The sequence below is a fragment of the Mustelus asterias genome, chromosome 5, assembly GCF_964213995.1.
Source record: "Mustelus asterias chromosome 5, sMusAst1.hap1.1, whole genome shotgun sequence".
Lineage (NCBI taxonomy): Eukaryota > Metazoa > Chordata > Chondrichthyes > Carcharhiniformes > Triakidae > Mustelus > Mustelus asterias.
In genome coordinates this window covers 114,506,111-114,523,774 of record NC_135805.1, presented here as the reverse complement: position 1 = coordinate 114,523,774, position 17,664 = coordinate 114,506,111, and the positions used below count along the sequence as shown (strand labels likewise).

The 17,664-nt window shown below is 42.3% G+C and overlaps 1 protein-coding gene across 1 annotated transcript; it reads right to left on the bottom strand.

The window, feature by feature from the left end:
• Nucleotides 1-14,474: 14,474 nt before the first annotated feature.
• Nucleotides 14,475-17,435, bottom strand: fam110c (family with sequence similarity 110 member C). The gene has a single exon (XM_078213224.1). The coding sequence runs from the start codon at nucleotides 16,837-16,839 to the stop codon at nucleotides 15,874-15,876; it is 966 nt and encodes a 321-aa protein (XP_078069350.1). The 5' UTR covers nucleotides 16,840-17,435; the 3' UTR covers nucleotides 14,475-15,873.
• Between the last annotated feature and the right edge of the window lie 229 nt (nucleotides 17,436-17,664).

Here is a 17,664-nt window from a genome sequence, read left to right as displayed (position 1 = left end):
GTCCAGTTCTGGTCGCCACACTACCAGAAGGACGTGGAGGCTTTGGAGAGAGTACAGAGGAGATTTACCAGGATGTTGCCTGGTATGGAGGGGCTTAGTTATGAGGAGAGATTGGGTAAACTGGGGTTGTTCTCCCTGGAAAGACGGAGGATGAGGGGAGACTTAATAGAGGTGTATAAAATTATGAAAGGCATAGATAGGGTGAACGGTGGGAAGCTTTTCCCCAGGTCGGTGGTGACGTTCACAAGGGGTCATAGGTTCAAGATGAAGGGGGGGAGGTTTAACACAGATATCAGAAGGACATATTTTACACAGAGAGTGGTGGGGGCCTGGAATGCGCTGCCAGGCAAGGTGGTGAAGGCGGACACACTGGGAACGTTTAAGACTTATCTAGATAGCCATATGAGCGGAGTGGGAATGGAGGGATACAAAAGAATGGTCTAGTTTGGACCAGGGAGCGGCACGGGCTTGGAGGGCCGAAGGGCCTGTTCCTGTGCTGTATTGTTCTTTGTTCTTCTTTGAAGTATCCTTACTGCTGGATGAACAGCAATGGGAAGAAAAATACAACCGTGCACACTCTTATTTGTAACTTGTAAGCAAATGATAGCTTCTCCTTTTACCCTGCTCATGAAACACAGGTGGGTAGATGGAGTAAAGGTACACATCAGAGATGATCTTATTGAATTGCAGAAGAGCTTCAAGGAGCTCAATGGTCTTCTCCTGTTATGTTTCATGGAGTTGTGAAGGACCTGTTGCACCAAAGTCCAACGTGACTTGTAAATGTGGTTTTCTTTTCTTCCAGCAGTCACACTGCATTTATAGAGATGTTGGTGAAGCCGGGGCTGCCACCTATAGCAGACTTGTGATAGGAAAGAGGCACAAGTTACTTCTTGAGTCTATTTTATATTTTAATGTATTTTATACAGCAATTTTCTCAATTTCTGACCAGACGGAATGGAAATTCTTGTACTCTGATGTATTACCTGAATGAGTTGCAATTTGTGTTTTTGCACAAGGAGCTCATTTACTAACAAAAACAACTAAGCAGTGAAAAAGGGGAGGGTGTAGATATACCAGAAATGGTGTGCTGCTTATATAGATTGTAAAAATCCCTGGATTTGACTTGTGCTGAGTTAGTCAATCTCTCCCATATTGACAACAGGAGCACCTATTGACCTTTATCAGTGTACTTCTGCTGATCTGTATCTAGTGGTGGATCATCATAGAACACCTGGCCAACCAGTGGGATACAATGGTGGTAGCTGGGTTTTGTGAAGCATAGGCTGTTCACAAAGTCACAATTCTAAGAGGGGATCTTAGGTCTTGGTAGTTATAGCAATATTTGTTTCATTAGAACCTAGGCATAGGGATCAATGACAATTTCAGGCTGGATACATTCCTTCAGGCTGATTCCAGGCTTGTGGTACCACAGTCTTCCCTAATTACACAAGTCTGAATGTTGGGTGTACAGATTGCATGTCCAAATAATTCTCATTCATTGTTTGGAACTCCTATGTATTTAATCAATAGCATTCTGGGGCAGGGGAAAGTGGGGAGGGGAATTTATGGCAAAGTTTAAAGTACGTTTGAGGACAATGTTAGTTTCTCTTGTGTTAGCCCTTCGTATAAACTTGAAGCCTTAAAGCATGGTTGCTTTACATGGCGAAGAGCTGCCAGGGAGTTTCTGATTAGCTTTTTAACTTTTGATGGCTTTGACTTAACTGTGAACTAGGAGAAAATCAGCTTCAGGTATATTATTGAAAATCCTTTTGAAGACACGTTGATTTAATGAACACTGGTATATCTACACCCTCCCTTTTTTCACTGCTTAGTTGTTTTTGTTAGTAAATGAGCTCCTTGTGCAAAAACACAAATTGCAACTCATTCAGGGAATGTATCAGAGTACAAAAATTTCCATTCCGCCTGGTCAGAAATTATGTTTCATAATTACATTTGCTGGCTACTCACTCACTGCTTGTCAAACATGTAAGATGCTTGAATAAAATGGTTCTGATGCAACAGTATCATACAGTGAAATAGTGCTAGATCGGTCACCTTCAGGATACAGTCGCAGCGATCAAACCATGCATACCAAGGGATCATGAAGTATGTATGTCTCTTCTTCATTCCTGGTGTGAATATCAGTCAGGCTATTATGAATATTTTGTCTGGCTTGTAGAACTAGCTAACAGTAATTGTCCATAACCCTATGTATGCTGAGACCTACAATAAAGAAAACAATTTCTAAAGAGAATATTATTCACCTTTTCCCAATATGTATTCATGTTGTGGTCAGGAGGATGGTCACAATTCAGTTACACTTTGTGATGCATTGTTACTTGTGGAACCAGTCATGAGAACCTCTTAGCACTTGATGCTCACCTAGTAGGAATAAAACACGTTTGTGAATCAACCAACTAATGACTAAACCCCTTATGGATAATTTGTATTCGTTTTGGGACTGACGTGATTTCAAGATAAATAACCTGACAATGCAAGCTCAGGCCAAATCAAGCTGCTGTGCCTGACTGTGACCCTGATTTTAAAAAGCGGATGGGGTGGGAATGGTGTGGGTGCGCATTAAAATGAGCAATGTACCTGGAGAGTCTTGTGCCAATCGAGATTTATGGCACAGGAAGAAATCCATTGCATCTGAGCTGGTTGAAATAAAGTTATCCAGCCAAATCCTATTTTCTAGCTCTTAGCCTACAGCTTTGAAGGTTACAGCACTTCAGGTGCATATTCCAAATATTTTGTCAATGTGATGAGGGTTTCTGCCTCTGTCACACTTTCAGGCAGTGAGTTTCCGATCCTCTGGATAAATAAGATTCTCAACTCCTGTCTAATTCTTCTAACAATTATTTTAAATCTATGCCACCCGAGTACTGACCCTCAATTTTATACATCTAGGTTAAATCTTCCTTCAGCCTCCTCTGTTCCAAAGAAAATGACCCCAGCCTATCCACAAAAGAATGCAGGGGCACAGTAACAAACCTCAATTTTAAAATAATATTTTGGAGGAGTACTCCAGGTACTGTGGCACCCACCCAGTCACAGAAAGAGGCAAATGTTCTGGTGAAGACTGTTTGTTTGTTCCTTCTCCAAGAACACCTGGGTGTGGATATAACCACAGAAGAGGAAGAAGGTGGAAAAACCTCTTCATTGCCCACTGTCTTAGCCAATCCCAGGAGCAGTTTAATAAGGAGGTCCTCCACCCTGCCTGCTCTCCTCCAAACCAGGTGGTCAAAGATCAGGAGCATGGGACTGGAGCATAAACAAAATTTGAGGAGAAGCCCTTTTCACGTAATGAAATAAGGGCTGAAACCTTGGATATACATGGAACATAGACTCCTCAAGGCTACAGCAACAAGTCTATGAACAACCTTAACTTTTTTCTGCATGCAACTGCTATATGCAGCACCCTCCATGCTAAATCCCTGCTGGAAAAGGGAGTTTTATACATGCTCAAGATGTTTAATCAATATCCTGTTAATTCATTGTTAAGGTTATGGATAAACATAATTTTAGCATTGGACCTATTCCCCAATCCTACTTTGGGCAGGCAGGGAGTCTATCCCAGACAGAACATTGGAGAAGGTCAGGAGCAATATTACCTCTAATTCACCACCTTGTGCATGGCCCATTTCTTACACTGCCTGGTCTCTTTAAAATTGCCTTGCATCTGGACATCTTAAAAAAACTGCTGCTTGTGCTCAGCCTATTTGTGCTCTGCGAGGAATATTCCAGATTGTTATATGGCCATGCACACACACAGTTTAGGGAGAGTGTTAGCTGAGACTCAGCGTATCCAGGCCTCAGGCTAATTTATTCCCCTCCTGCTGCAGTCCCACTGAACCTACAGGGGAATGCACTAGAATGATTTATGAGCACTGAACAATTAAATCTTGATGCAACAATTTAGAGCTCTGATCAAGTGGGTAACTTTCCGAATAAAATGTGGCAGGCATGTGGATATCTACAGGTTACGAAATAAAATAGCATATTTTGTTTTATTCAACACTTGCTAAGGTGCGGTATTACAAAGCCACTGCATGGAGTTATAACCTTTATAACTTTGAAACCAGATTTTTTTTTTACATATTGCTTTAAGACTTACTGTGGCTTATTGCCAGATCTGAGCATTCAGAGAGCCAGCTTGATAAACGATAGTTTAACTGAAAGTAAGGAAGAAGAAATAAGTTGATCTTTTCATTATACTTGTCATATGATCTTTTTGTTAAACACATATTTTAACATGTAAATTATTCTGGTGATATTGGTCAGATATGTTTGGCTGTGATTACAGTAAAAACAAGTATTCAGCCCAACCTTTTTAAATTTCTAGGTATTGATGATGGTTTAGCCATACTGTGTTCTGACAACTTGTATACATGTACCATTTTACATTTTAATGTGTAAGTGGGGAGGGAGTGCGGTACATTGAATATTTTGTTATATTGCCCTCTCTGCTGCCATTTCCGTTGGGGAGGTTTCATTAAAGTTAGATCAATAATGGCTGCCTTCAGCTGAGTACACGTTAGTCTACTCAGTGCAATACACAACACTTGTTGTTGTTTCTCTTAATTTGCCCTTCAATCTTTGGTGAAAATACATCCAGTGCGTTAAAAAAAATTTCACAGAGAAAGTTCTTTAGCTGATTTGTTGGACAATGTCAGACAACAACCTGCTGGTAAAAATTAATATAACTATTTAAATAGAATTCAATGCTGAAGATGAGCAGATTCTTTTGACTTCACATTGCCTTGAGTAGAATGTTCCTTTCATTCATAATGCATCGAGGAAATAATCAACCTTCTTCAACAAAGGCATCAAGTTGCCAGAACTAAAATTAAGCCGGATTGAATTTAACGTACTTGCGCAGTTTCTAATGCTGTGTTTGCCTCTTCCTATAGGTGTGGTGGAAAAACTGTTATGCTACAATTACCTGAGAAAGTATCAACTCTTTCTATAGCATTATAATCATGACTTGTTCAGAAAAGTAGCAATGGAAACATTGTGCATAGTGGGAGGGGTGGGGGGTTTGGGGAATGTTGTCACCTTATTGTTGCCTCCTAATGGCTGGACCCAAGGCACTACTCACCATGAAAGGTAAAGTCACCATAGTCCCAAATGACCGTAGCTGCTCTCCCCTTTGAGGGCGAGAGCTGACTGGTGGAGATTTAACCTGAGAATCACTATACCTCAGGCATGGTTGAGAAGATGGGCCTTCATGAATAACCTCAGCCGGTATGGGAATTGAACCCACACTGCACACACCAAAAAACTCATGTTGAGAATTTAGGGGTGGAATTTCTTAGCCTCCACTCCTTTTCTTTCTCCAAAATTATGTTCTGTTTTTCCCTGGGTTCTCCTAACCTTTCAAACTATGCAAATTTCAATGCAAAAACCCACCCTTCTCCTTCCCCCTCCTCCCACACTAGGCCATCTGTCTCTTGTTCTTAAGTTGGCTACATCTTTATTACAATCTCTCTCAGCTACAGTACAATATCCAATACATTTTCCCTCTCTCTTTGTTCTGATGAAGAGTCCAATGGACTCAAAACATTAACTCTGTTTTTTCTCCGTACAGATGCTACTAGACCGGCTAAAATTTTCCAGCATTCTGTTTTTAAACTATTTATTTGCATTTTTATGCTATAAAAATCTATTTTTATATCAAGCAGCCAATTTTCATATTCCTATTTAGTTTATTCATTTGTTCATCGGCCATGGACGTCTGTGGCAAGACCAGTGTTTATTGTGTATTCCTAATTGCTCTTGGTGGTGAGCATGTGGTGTAGGTACACCCATGGTGCTGTTAGGGAGGGAGTTCCAAGATATTGACCCAGTGACTGTCGAGGAATGGCAATATAGTGCCAAGGCAGAATGGTGAGTGGCTTGGAGGGGAATAGGCAAATGGTGGTGTTCTCGAGCATCTGCTGCCTTTATCCTTCCAGGTGTTAGAGGTTGTGGGATTGAAAGGTACTGTTAAATGTTCTTTGACAAGCTGCTGCAGTGCATCTTGTGGATGGTACACATTGCTGCCACAGTGCGATATTATCCTTCCCTATCTCCATTTATCTATCTCACTATCGTTTCTCACTTCACCAGAATTTTCTTCATATTTCTGCAAATATTTTAACATCTTGAACTTCAGATTTGTTTTAATCTTTTTATTTATTCACAGATCTGATTTTTGATGTGCCTTCCCTTTGCCTTGAAGGAATATGTTTGTTTTCTATTTAGTCCACCTCATATTTGAATAGTTCCCATTGTTGATCAACAATGAACAGTCCACTAACTTTTCAGCCCTGTTAATTTGGGTCGGGTCATCATTTTATCTTGCTGAGCTTTACCTTTTTCCAGTCCTGCACCCAATAACTATGGTACTTCATTATCCTTTTATGTTCTTATCTTGAACCTGAGATAGCTAATCCCCAATTATTCTCGTCTCACCTAAGTTATTTTCCTTGTTTCAGTTCTGAGAAGTAAATTAAGCAATGCTTCTTTTCTTGTTGGACTAGATTCAGAGTAGTCCTGGATTTATTCTAAGAAAAATATTCCCTGCCTTAATTGGCCAACGTATTATAGAATCACAGAATCCCCATAGCGCAGAAGGAGGCCACCTGGCCCATTGAGTCTGCACCGACCACAGTCCCACCCAGACCCTATCCCCATAACCCCATGTATTTACCCCACTAACCCCCAGACACTAAGGGGCAATTTAGCATAGCCAATCAACCTAACCCACACATCTTTGGACTGTGGAGGAAACCGGAGCACCTGGAGGAAACCCATGCAGACATGGGGAGAATGTGCAAAAACCACACACAGTGACCCAAGGCCGGAATTGAACCTGGTTTCCTGGAGCTGTGAGGCAGCAGTGCTAATCACTGTGCCATCGTACCTTTATTCCTGCTTGTCTTGATATAGGTAAGATTCCGAGGATAAAGAGGGAAGTAAGGGTGGAAAATGTGGAGGCACTGGCCATAATCTTTCAATCCTGTAGATACAAGAGTGGCACCAGACTCTGGAGAATTGTAATTGTTACTGCTTTGTTCAAAAAAGCTGTAAAGATAAACACAGCAATTGCAAGCCTATGGATTGTTCAGAAGTGTTACATTTGAATATACTATGTGCATCACATCCCTCAATCTTCTTTTGAATGAGATGTTAAACTGAGGGTTAACTATTTGTTCAGTTGGCATGATCTCAAGAATATTTATCCAGGCACCGTGGCCAATACTTTTCCTTCCACCAATGTTATCAAAGGACAGCTATCTATCCATTTAATTAATTTGCTGTTTGTGCCTCTCTGGACACCCAACTCTAACTCCCAATTTACTGGCCTGGTCAGGATCAACCAACCCAAGATTAACCAGCCATTGAATCTGGGACTACCCTGATTCATATAATTCATTTGTGTATTGGACACTACAGTTGCCATTTTACACATTTTTTGCAATTTATCAAGTGCATTGTAAAACTAATGAATGATAGAGCATGAAGTTAATTTGGGGCTCAATTCCTTTAGGTTTCTGTTGATTGATTATGAACTCAGGAAGCCTGGAAATGTACTGGAGTTAATTATTCTCTTAAATCATCCGTTGTGATATATGTACTTAATACTACAGATGTGGTCACTCTAGGTGCATTGGTCATCACCTGAAAAAATCATAAAGGAAACAGCATTGCCAACCACAATGGAGCAATTAATTCTACATAAGGCTGACAGAATTATTCATGTCTAGTGAGGTTATATCATGCTGGCAGCATGCCAAATGGAAATATTAATGTCCAACGCTTGGATGTGCTCTGTCTTAGATGTAATACCTGTATTTCAGCCTCAATTTTACCCCCATTCTTTTTAGTTAACTTTTGTGCTAATTAATAAATGGTAACAGTGCTGGCATTACACCTTTCCCCACATTGAACATTCCCTGGTCAGGTATAGTGCAGCTAAATAGAAAAATGAAGATTCTTCCAGCCACTTCCTATCGTCACTCTATCTGAAAAATACACCTCAGCCCCAACTTCAAAAAAGTGATTCCTCCTGCACAACCAATAGTTCATTTTCTCCAGCAGTCTTCCTGTTGCTTAATTGAGTGAGATTGGAAATTAGGAAATTAGTGTCAATTTGGGCTTCAAATGCTGTTGACTGAATCTAAACTCATTTTGTACAGGATCCTGACAGCCAGCAGACAGAGAACACTTTCATCCCATCAATCTAACCAAAGTTTTAATGTAAGTTTCAAGGACAAATTTTGGACATGGTTTTAACTCTGGAAGTGAATTGGTAAGTTAAAATTTTGTCCAAAATGTTAGTATCTAACCTACTTTGTCAATTGTTTCCCTACTTAATATTTTTGTAGGGTATTAAAATAATTGGAAATTTCAGTATTTGGATATGATTCTGCAGAGAAATACGCTATATCAACAGCATATAAAATGTTTCAGTATTAATTGCATACTCTTTATCTTGTTATTATTTAAGTTCGTCATTGCGACAATTGCTTCACACATCATGGTTGAACATGTAGAAAGTGAGCTCTCTTTTGGAGCAGTGTTCACTGCTGGGTGTCCCTGGAGTGAGAATGTGGTATCCATTGGTATGCTTCAGGCCTTCCCCGACTGGTAGGTGTCATGAGGGCTGGGGTGCATCTTCACCCCTGGAAATGACATTTTGGTTTAGTTAGTTAAATTTCCTTTTGATGTTCTGTTTTAGTTACAGTTCCCTCCTGGGGGCTGCCACCCCTCTCATTTTTGTTTAATTTACTGATTTTGGGTACCATAGGGGCTGAAGTGCATCATCGGCCCCCAAACCAACATTTTAATTAGATCTATTAAAAGTTGTGTCTTTTTTTTATAGTGTCCATTTCAGGAGCTGTCAATTAGCTAATTGTCAATTAGTATATTTTTATTGGTATTCAACCAAGTGTAAAGTGATCTCTTGTTCTCGGCTGTCACTGACTGGGAACTCAAAAAGGGCAAACAAAATCTGACTATTTTTAAGGATGTTTAAGAGGTGGGTTATAGGAGTACTTAATCTCCAGATACCTTAACAGGGAAAGGAAGAACACAAGTCATAAGAATGTGTGAAGATTTATGCATTTCATAACAATCTAGAAAACAATGTAGAGTAATTCTTTTTTCAGTGACTTCATATAATAGTGGTTGAATTATTTACATTTGGATAAATTAGTTTATGTTCTTGATAAGAATCCACCCACCTCACTGAGAAATGAATTACTCTGTATTGTAGTAATAGTTTCAAGCATAGGGGGAGGCATTGGCATAATGGTATTGTCACTGGACTAGTATTCCAGAGACTCGGGGTAATGCTCTGGGGGCCAGAGTTCAAATCCCACCATGGTAAAATTTGAATTGAATAACTATTTGGAATTAATCTAATAATGATCATGAAAGGATTGTTATAAAATCCCATCTGGTACACTAATGTACTTTAGGAAAGGAAATCTGTCATCCTTGCCTGTCCTGGGTTACCTGTGATTCCAGATCCACAGCAATGTGGTTGACTTTTAAATGCTGGCTCACCCAGAGACACTCACATCCCATGAATGAATAAAAAAAACATGAGGAAACCTTCAGTCTTCCTATCCACCTTATTCCTGTGTTAAGTTTTGAACACTTGCATCATCTAACCCTATCAACATTTCCTTATATTTCTTTCTCCCTTGCATACTTAACTTTCCCTTGCATGTTTCCATGCTATTCTCCACAAATACCCCACATGGCAGTGAGTTCCACATTCGAACCATTCTCTGGATAAAGAAAATGGGGTAACTTTCAAGCTACTTGTGCGCATTTCTAGAGTTGCTAATTGAATGGCACTCACAGAAGCCTGGGGGTATTCATCTACCATGCTTAGGATAATGTGCAGGAAGATAAGACTCACATTTACACAGTGCCTTTCCTAACCTCAGGATGTCCCATGGTGCTTTGCCACCAATGAAATACTCCTAAAGTGTAGTCACTGTTTTAATGTTGAAAATGTTGCAACCACTTTCCAGAATAGGGGAGGCAATAGCCTAGTGGTATTATTGCTTCACTATTCATCCAGAAACTCAGCTAATGTTCTGGGGACCTGGGTTCGAAACCCACCACGGCAGATGGTGGAATAGAATTCAATAAAAAATATCTGGAATTAAGAATCTACTGATGATCATGAAACCACTTGTTGGTTGTTGGAAAACCCCCATCAGGTTCACTAATGTCCTTTAGAGAAGGAAATCGGCTGTCTTTACCTGGTCTGGCTTACTTGTGTGTTCAGAGCCACAGTAATGTGCTTGACTCTCAACTGCCCTCTGAAATGGCCTAGCAAGCCACTTACAACCACCTTCTCAGGGGCAATAAATGCTGACCAACTAGCGACCCCCCCCACTGCACCCCACCCCCCCCAACCACCAACCATGTCCCACGAATGAATAAAAAAGTTTCCAGAAAAAGCAATATGTTAATGGATAGATAACCTGTTTTGTGATATGCATTGTGGAGAAACATCACTTTTATATTAAAAAAGTAATATTTTTAGTGAATAAAATACAACAAAATTGTTAAACTATTTACATAAGCAGCTTTACTTGCCTGGTATATGGTGTTATGATATAAAATACTGATTTAATTTCACAATATACAGTAATTGGTATTTTCCTTTACAAACACCAGTACTTATATAGTTTTTGTTTAACAGTATCATGTCACTGACAAGTATTAATAACAGCTGGAGTAATTCCAGCAACAAATAACTTTTAGTTCATATTTCTAAGAGAGAATAATTTCTAATGAAAAGCATATTGAGAGATATCTAAAAAATAACAGAGGAAAACTGTAATAAATAGAAACTGGGCGGCGCGGTAGCACAGTGGTTAGCACTGGTGCTTCACAGCTCCAGGGACCTGGGTTCAATTCCCGGCTTGGGTCACTGTGTGGAGTTTGCACATTCTCCTCGTGTCTGTGTGGGTTTCCTCCGGGTGCTCCGGTTTCCTCCCACAGTCCAAAGATGTGTGGGTTAGGTTGATTGGCCATGCTAAAATTGCCCCTTAGTGTCCTGAGATGCGTAGGTTAGAGGGATTAGTGGGTAAATATGTAGGGATATGGGAGTAGGGCCTGGGTGGGATTGTGGTCGGTGCAGACTCGATGGGCCAGATGGCCTCTTTCTGCACTGTAGGGTTTCTATGATTCGATGTGTGTACAGAGGGTGAGTGTCTTTTCTCTGACTCCCCTTCCCAGTCTGTTGCTGTTTTCTCAGTCATGTCTGGAGCAAGACATGTGGGCACATGTATGCAGGATGTGCAAGGCTTCTATTTACTCCTTGTTATATGCCAGATTGCAGCTATGCTTTGACAGAGGCAGTCCAAACGATATTAGGTCAACAAACATGAAACACCTCCAGCTTATCAAATACAAATTGGCATCAGAACCAGCTTTGAAAGAATGTTAACTTCTCAAGCTGGAGTTGTTCAAGTTTAGATGTGAACCTACAAAACTCTAGTCGGTTTATTTAAGCCTTTTTTGTGCTCCCCTTAGTTGTGCATTAACTTCCCAGCAGAATGGAAAAATTAAGGAGGCATTTTAGAAACATGAGTAACTTATCTCTCAGACATTTACTGATGCAAGTACACTTTTATAATGTATATAATACATTCTGGACAAAATGTTTTCATTGTGATTCATTTTTCTTATTTAACAGTAACCTGTAAATGTTTTTTTTTCCTTTTTAGCTTGCCAACAGTTCTCTGTGCTCCAATTTACAAATTATTTAACATAAAAGATTACCGGCATAAACAGTAAACAGAAGCCCCTGAAAGATTTAATGAATCTCTTGGCACTTGCAGCTGATAGCAATTCGATAGTAAAAGTTAGCAGATACTTCTGGTAGGTATGGCAATCTTCCAAATGAAGGAAAAAGCACATCAGTCTCTTCCTCATATCGACAGGCTGCTGGCAAGGTAACTTTAGCTATTGTTGATACAACAAAATGAATTTGTCTTCAGTGCACAAAGTAACTCAGCGTATGGGTGCCAATCAGCACATGGGGTGAAAGGTGATGCCTTTGGCAATCAAGATTACTTACACGTTGCATTGCTTGTTTATTTGAAGACATTTTACCTTTTTAAAGATGGAATCGTACAAAATGTATGAACATGCATCAGTGAGCTTATGTGCTCAAATAGAACTGATTCAGATCCACCTTAAAAATGTTTTCCTCCAATGGAACAAACCAAGCTGGATGTGGATTTTTATCTTCAGTTTGTCCCTCCAATTTGGTTCAGAACAGGTTGAAATGCTGCAGAGCAGGAAGTAAACATTCCTCAATTGGCCTGGGCCACTCTTGCACACCTTTGGGGTACTAACTGATAAACAGCATTGACCAGGATTGGTATGGCAATGTAGTTAGTGGTGAGTTACTGGCCTAGTAATCCATAAAGCCTGGATTAATAACATACACTGTGTGAGTTCAAATCCCAAAATTGCAGGTTGACAAATTGAATCTGTTTCAAATAAATCTGTGCACAAAAAGCTGTTGTCAGCAAAAGTGAAAACTAAGCTGCCATATTTCTGTAAAAACAAACAAGTTCACTGGTTTAGGGAAGGAAATCTTTTATCTTTACCTGAAATTGACTCTAATCCCCTGTGTGGTTAAGTCTTCGGCTGGTATTTCAAGATGGCAGTCCATGGCCACTACCTTCTCAGGGCAACTCGAGATGGACAATAAATGCCAACCTTGCTAGTGACGCTCATGTCATGAGAATGAGTGAAGAAGAAGCCAAGGTGTTGCTTACCCATTGGCTCTGTTGGCCAAGGATAGTACAAGGTATGAGAGAGGGAAAAACAGAATTAAAACATTCACTCTTTTACTTCCCATTCATGATAACAAGCAACTGTTTTTGTTGAAGAGAGAAGCGCAGTGCGGAAACTTCATTTGAGTTCATTCATAATCTCATATACTTTGACCTGTTGCATTAGATTTGGAATATGAAATGGAACTCTGGACTCCCACCACCCCCCATTCACACATGGGTAATTTTGACTTTGGGTGATAGCATTAAAAGGGCTATATCAATATCAACAGAAATTAAAATCCAGGGATGTAAGACGAGCATCTAAATTGATGACACCCACTTTACACTATCATCCAATCAAAATTATCCTCAATGTCTATGAAGTGTACAATCAGCACACTGTATCTCTCCAAGTAATGGCAGGCACTTTTATATTGAGTGTCACAGCAGGTATATTGTTCTCCCACTGTGTTGACTGCACGCTCTTGAGTAAAGCTAGCAGGCTCGGGTGTCCAAAAGTACTGAGAGACCACAGTTTGATGGATTGTATAAATTTTCTGGTGGCTGCTTCTGATCTTTTGATCATAGATTGTTTTGATGAGTATTGGCACCAAAGGATGGACATTTTCTGGAGCTGGGTAATAAATATCTAAGTCCTTAAAGAATGCCAATCTCAAACTAGTTTAGTGATAGCATCTTTGCTGTGCACTTGTATTAGATTTTAACGATAAAACTCTGCAACAGAGTAAACACTAAGCTCTCATGAATAATACCTGGAGCCAGTTGGGGGGAATTCTGAAATAAACCCATATGTATCAGTAATCTCCAATGTTGACGTCACTAAGTACAATAGGCCAATAACTGCTAAATGAAAGAAAATGTCTTCTGCCACTAATAGGGGATGATCTATTGTTCTGAACCTTACCCCTATCCCTTACTCGTGGCCCTGATGGATCTGAACAGAATTCTTCCCAGATAAACTTCTGGTATAGCCTGACACGTAAGTGCTACTGGTCAGCAAAGCAAATATTAGCTTTTGGGACAAATGCTTTGGTTCATGTTCTGATGAAAGGTTATAGACTTGAATCATTGGGCAGGATTTTACGGACTCGCTTGTCCCGAAACCATAAAATCCCGCCCAAGGTCAACGGACCTTCCCATTGACCGCCCCTTGCCCGCTCCGATTCCCGTTTATTTCTCCAGAAATGCTGCCTGACCAGCTGAGTATTTCTAGAATTTTCTGTTTTTCTTTCAGGTTTCCAGTGTTTTGCTTTTGTGTTCATTTTAAGGGAAGGAACAACACTTGAATTAAAATTTAAGCAGTCTAAACTATTCCAAGTGCAAGGTCATCCATCACAATATGATGGTAACAACCCAAATCTATACCACCAAGTTGTAATTAAATTATATATATCACCCATGATGTGGTGGCTTTGTGAAGCCATATAGTCTGTCTCAGAATGGTAAGATTCCCTTTAAACTGAATCCTAAAGTCATGTCTATGCCATCAAGATAAGCGTCAATTATAACCACTGTACAAATCCAATTATTGGGTCACGCTAGATAATTTTGTACCTCACTAGTGCTCAGTTGCAGGGCTAACATTGAAAAAACTGAGAACTCATCTCCTTCCTTATCAACTGACTGGGAAATAGTACATTAAGCAAGAATATCTGAAAGCAACACAGAAGGTTTTACTGAAATTATATTTACAGACATATAATAAGATTACATCTCAAAACTATTATATATCTTTGGTGTGAAAACGACTGCCTTTTGTAATCTGTGACAAATGTGTACAGGAATTGTTTCATAATTCATGCTGCTCAACATTACACAGAAGTGAGGTGATACAGTTGTAATATACTTTTGGTTACCCTGGATAATTCGAACTAATAATCCTGGGTTATTATAAAAACTCTTAACTTAATGCCATTGCCTTTCAATTATCTAAACAGACTAACACAGACAAGCTCTGTACATAACAATACCATTTACAATGAAAACAGATTCTGCATTGAACACAGAAAATAAAATAAATCTTTTAAATAAAAAGCAATATAAGAAACATTTTGATAAAGACAATTTTAGATCTATGCGATTGGCAGCTCAGCCCAGGGAAGGCTACACAGGAATACTGCAAACCATTTACTTTGGTGGGAAGGGGATTAATTCTACCACTGGATTGTTGCAAGCAAGTAAAGCAACAACATTTCCATTTGAATGATGTTGGTAGAGAGGTTTGCCAGCTCTTTTTATGAAGTCACTGAAACCTTAAGTATTATAAACTTGTCCAATTTACCATGACATCTTTTAAAAATAAGCAGTACATTAAATCAGTCCGTGCTGCTGTAACCTGTTCTGAAACTCTGAGCTGAGGCCATCAGAATATCTCTAAATCTGTCAAAAGGTAGACAGACACATTTTAAAAAAACTTTACTCCCCCCCCCCCCCCCCCCCCCGCCGCCGCCCCTATGGAAGTTGTTGTGATGGGGGCAAGACATTCTCCACCTGAAACTTTAAAATCAGTCTCTCCACAAATGAGAACTGAGTTGTTGTTCATATTTGCAGCATCTTTCTTGTTTAACCTTCTCTCTTTTGCATTCAGTCACATACATGAAAATAAGTCAACAGGAAATGAACCGCACTGATGCCAGAACCAGAGTTTATGCAGAGTCTCTGGGATATATTTTCCTGGAGTCTCTGGGGATGCTGTCGGAGTCTCTGGGGATGCTGTCGGAGAGTCTCTAGGGGAAGATCACTGATGTGTGTTGGGGGGAGGATCTCTGGGGTAGTTTTGGGGGGCAGTCTCTGATGTGTGTTGGGATGAGTCTCTTGGGGGGGTGGGGGTAGGGTCTCTGGGGGTGTGTTGGGGGCAGTCCCTGGTGGGAGGTTCACTGTGTGTTGGGGGCAGGGTCTCAGGGGGAGTTTCTTTTGTCTCTTAGGGAGGGGGAGTTATTGGAGGGTCTCTGGGGGTGTGTTGGGGTGGATCACTGGTGGGAGGCTTAGTGTGTGTTGGGGGCAGGCTCTCGGGAGTTTTTGGCGGGGGGGTTTCTCTGGGGGGGCAGTGCTACACCAGCTCGGCAGCCTGCGCCTCCCGGGCTCTCTTGCAGCCGTACAGCCACTTGATGACCCTGGCGTTGCGCTCGATGACAGACAGGCCGGAGCCGGGGGCGGGGGTGCGCTCGCTCAGCGCCTCCTCCAGCAGCCGCTCCTTGTCGCCGCTGTGCCGGGAGAAGTCGCTGTCGGAGCCGGGCACGCTGACGCTGCGCAGGCGGAGGGCCAGGCTGTCGGAGGCCGAGGTGAAGTTCTCCCGGCCCAGCTCCTCGATCACCTGCGCCTCCAGGCCGCAGTAGGTGAAGAAGGTGTCGAACTCGGAGAAGGCCTTGGAGAAGCGGCAGCTGATGTCGGACTGGGAGCGGTGCAGAGCGCCGCCGCGCCTGCGGCAGCCCGGCTCCGCAGGGCCCTGCCCGGGGGCCGCCGCCGCCGCCTCCTTGATGATCACCTTGGGCACCTCGGGCGAGGCGGGCTGCTTGTCCCGGAGGCCGGAGCCCTGGATGAGGCGCCTGACCAGGCTGGGGTTAGCCCGGCCCCCGCCGCCGCCGCCGCTCCCCTTGCCGAACTCGCACTTCTGCCGGTAGATGACCAGCGAGTCCGGCCGCAGCTGCCGCTTGGAGCGGCGGCTCCGCTCCGAGAGAGGCCGGGAGAGGTGGCCGGAGCCCGGGGAGCCCCCTGCCGCCGCCGCCTTCTCCCCGCTGCCGCCGCTCTCGGCGCTGCTGCTGCCGCCGCCCTCCTCCTCCGATGCCCCCGAGCTGCCGAAACCTCCCGCCGCCGCTGCCCCCACCCCCGCCGGGCGGCTCTTCACGTACTTGTCCCTGTCCGCCGCCAGTCTCTCCACCGCGCTCAGCCGGCCCCGGCTGCTGCTCTCCCCCATCTGCCGCCGCAGGTAGCCCGGCCCCTTGTTGAGGATGCGGAGCGGCAGAGAGGGGCTCACCCCCGGCTGCAGCCTGGCAATCTGTGAGATGTCGGTGGGCATGGCACCGGCTTCAACCCTGCGGATCGCAGCCAGGGAACAGCAACAAGTTCACACTCACTCACTCAGTGTCCTCATGAAAACACTCTGCGCCCAATAAAGTCCAAATTCTCTCTCTCTCCCGAGTGTGTATCTTTTTGCTGTTGTCAAAACTGTCCAAATTCACTGTCCCCTTTCTCGAAGGTGTGTCTTCTTGCTGTTGTCAAAAATATCCAAATTCTCCCCTTCTCACTCTCGAACGTGTCTCTTTTTGTAGTTTTTTGTTTTCAAGAATGCCCAAATTCGCTGTCCCCTTCTCACTCAACTGTGTATCTTTTTGTTGTCAAAAATGTCCAAATCCACTGCCCCCTTCTCTCTCGATTGTGTATCTTCTTCCTGTTGTTGTCAAAATGTCCAATTTCGTCTTCTCTCTTTCGACTGTGTATCTTTTTATTGTCGAAAATGTTCAAATTCACTGGCCCTTTCTCTCTCTCCTTGTTAATTTATTTCCCTCTCCCAGCAGGAATTCACAGTCCACCAGGAAGGTGCAGCTGTCCCGATGGTGTGTTGACTTTACTCCCTGTCAGGGTTTCACTGAGTTGACTCTTACTGAAGTTGGCTCCTTTTCAATGGATCCACCTTGTGAGGCCGTCCCTCCTGTAATAAAACAGCAGCAAATCATACCTCCGCTCCAGGGCTCATGACGCAAGGTGGGAGCAGGCGGTGTGTCATGGAAGAGGGATGGGTCCAACAGTTATCAACGTCAACATAGCCCCCGGCAAAGGCAAACCCGCATTTATTTAAACTGAATTCTGTCAGCTCTCGCTTTCTATCTCCTGCCAGGAAACA

Excerpts from the sequence above, each read along its gene's own strand:
- fam110c (XM_078213224.1), bottom strand. The coding sequence starts at position 16,839 with ATGCCCACCGACATCTCACAGATTGCCAGGCTGCAGCCGGGGGTGAGC.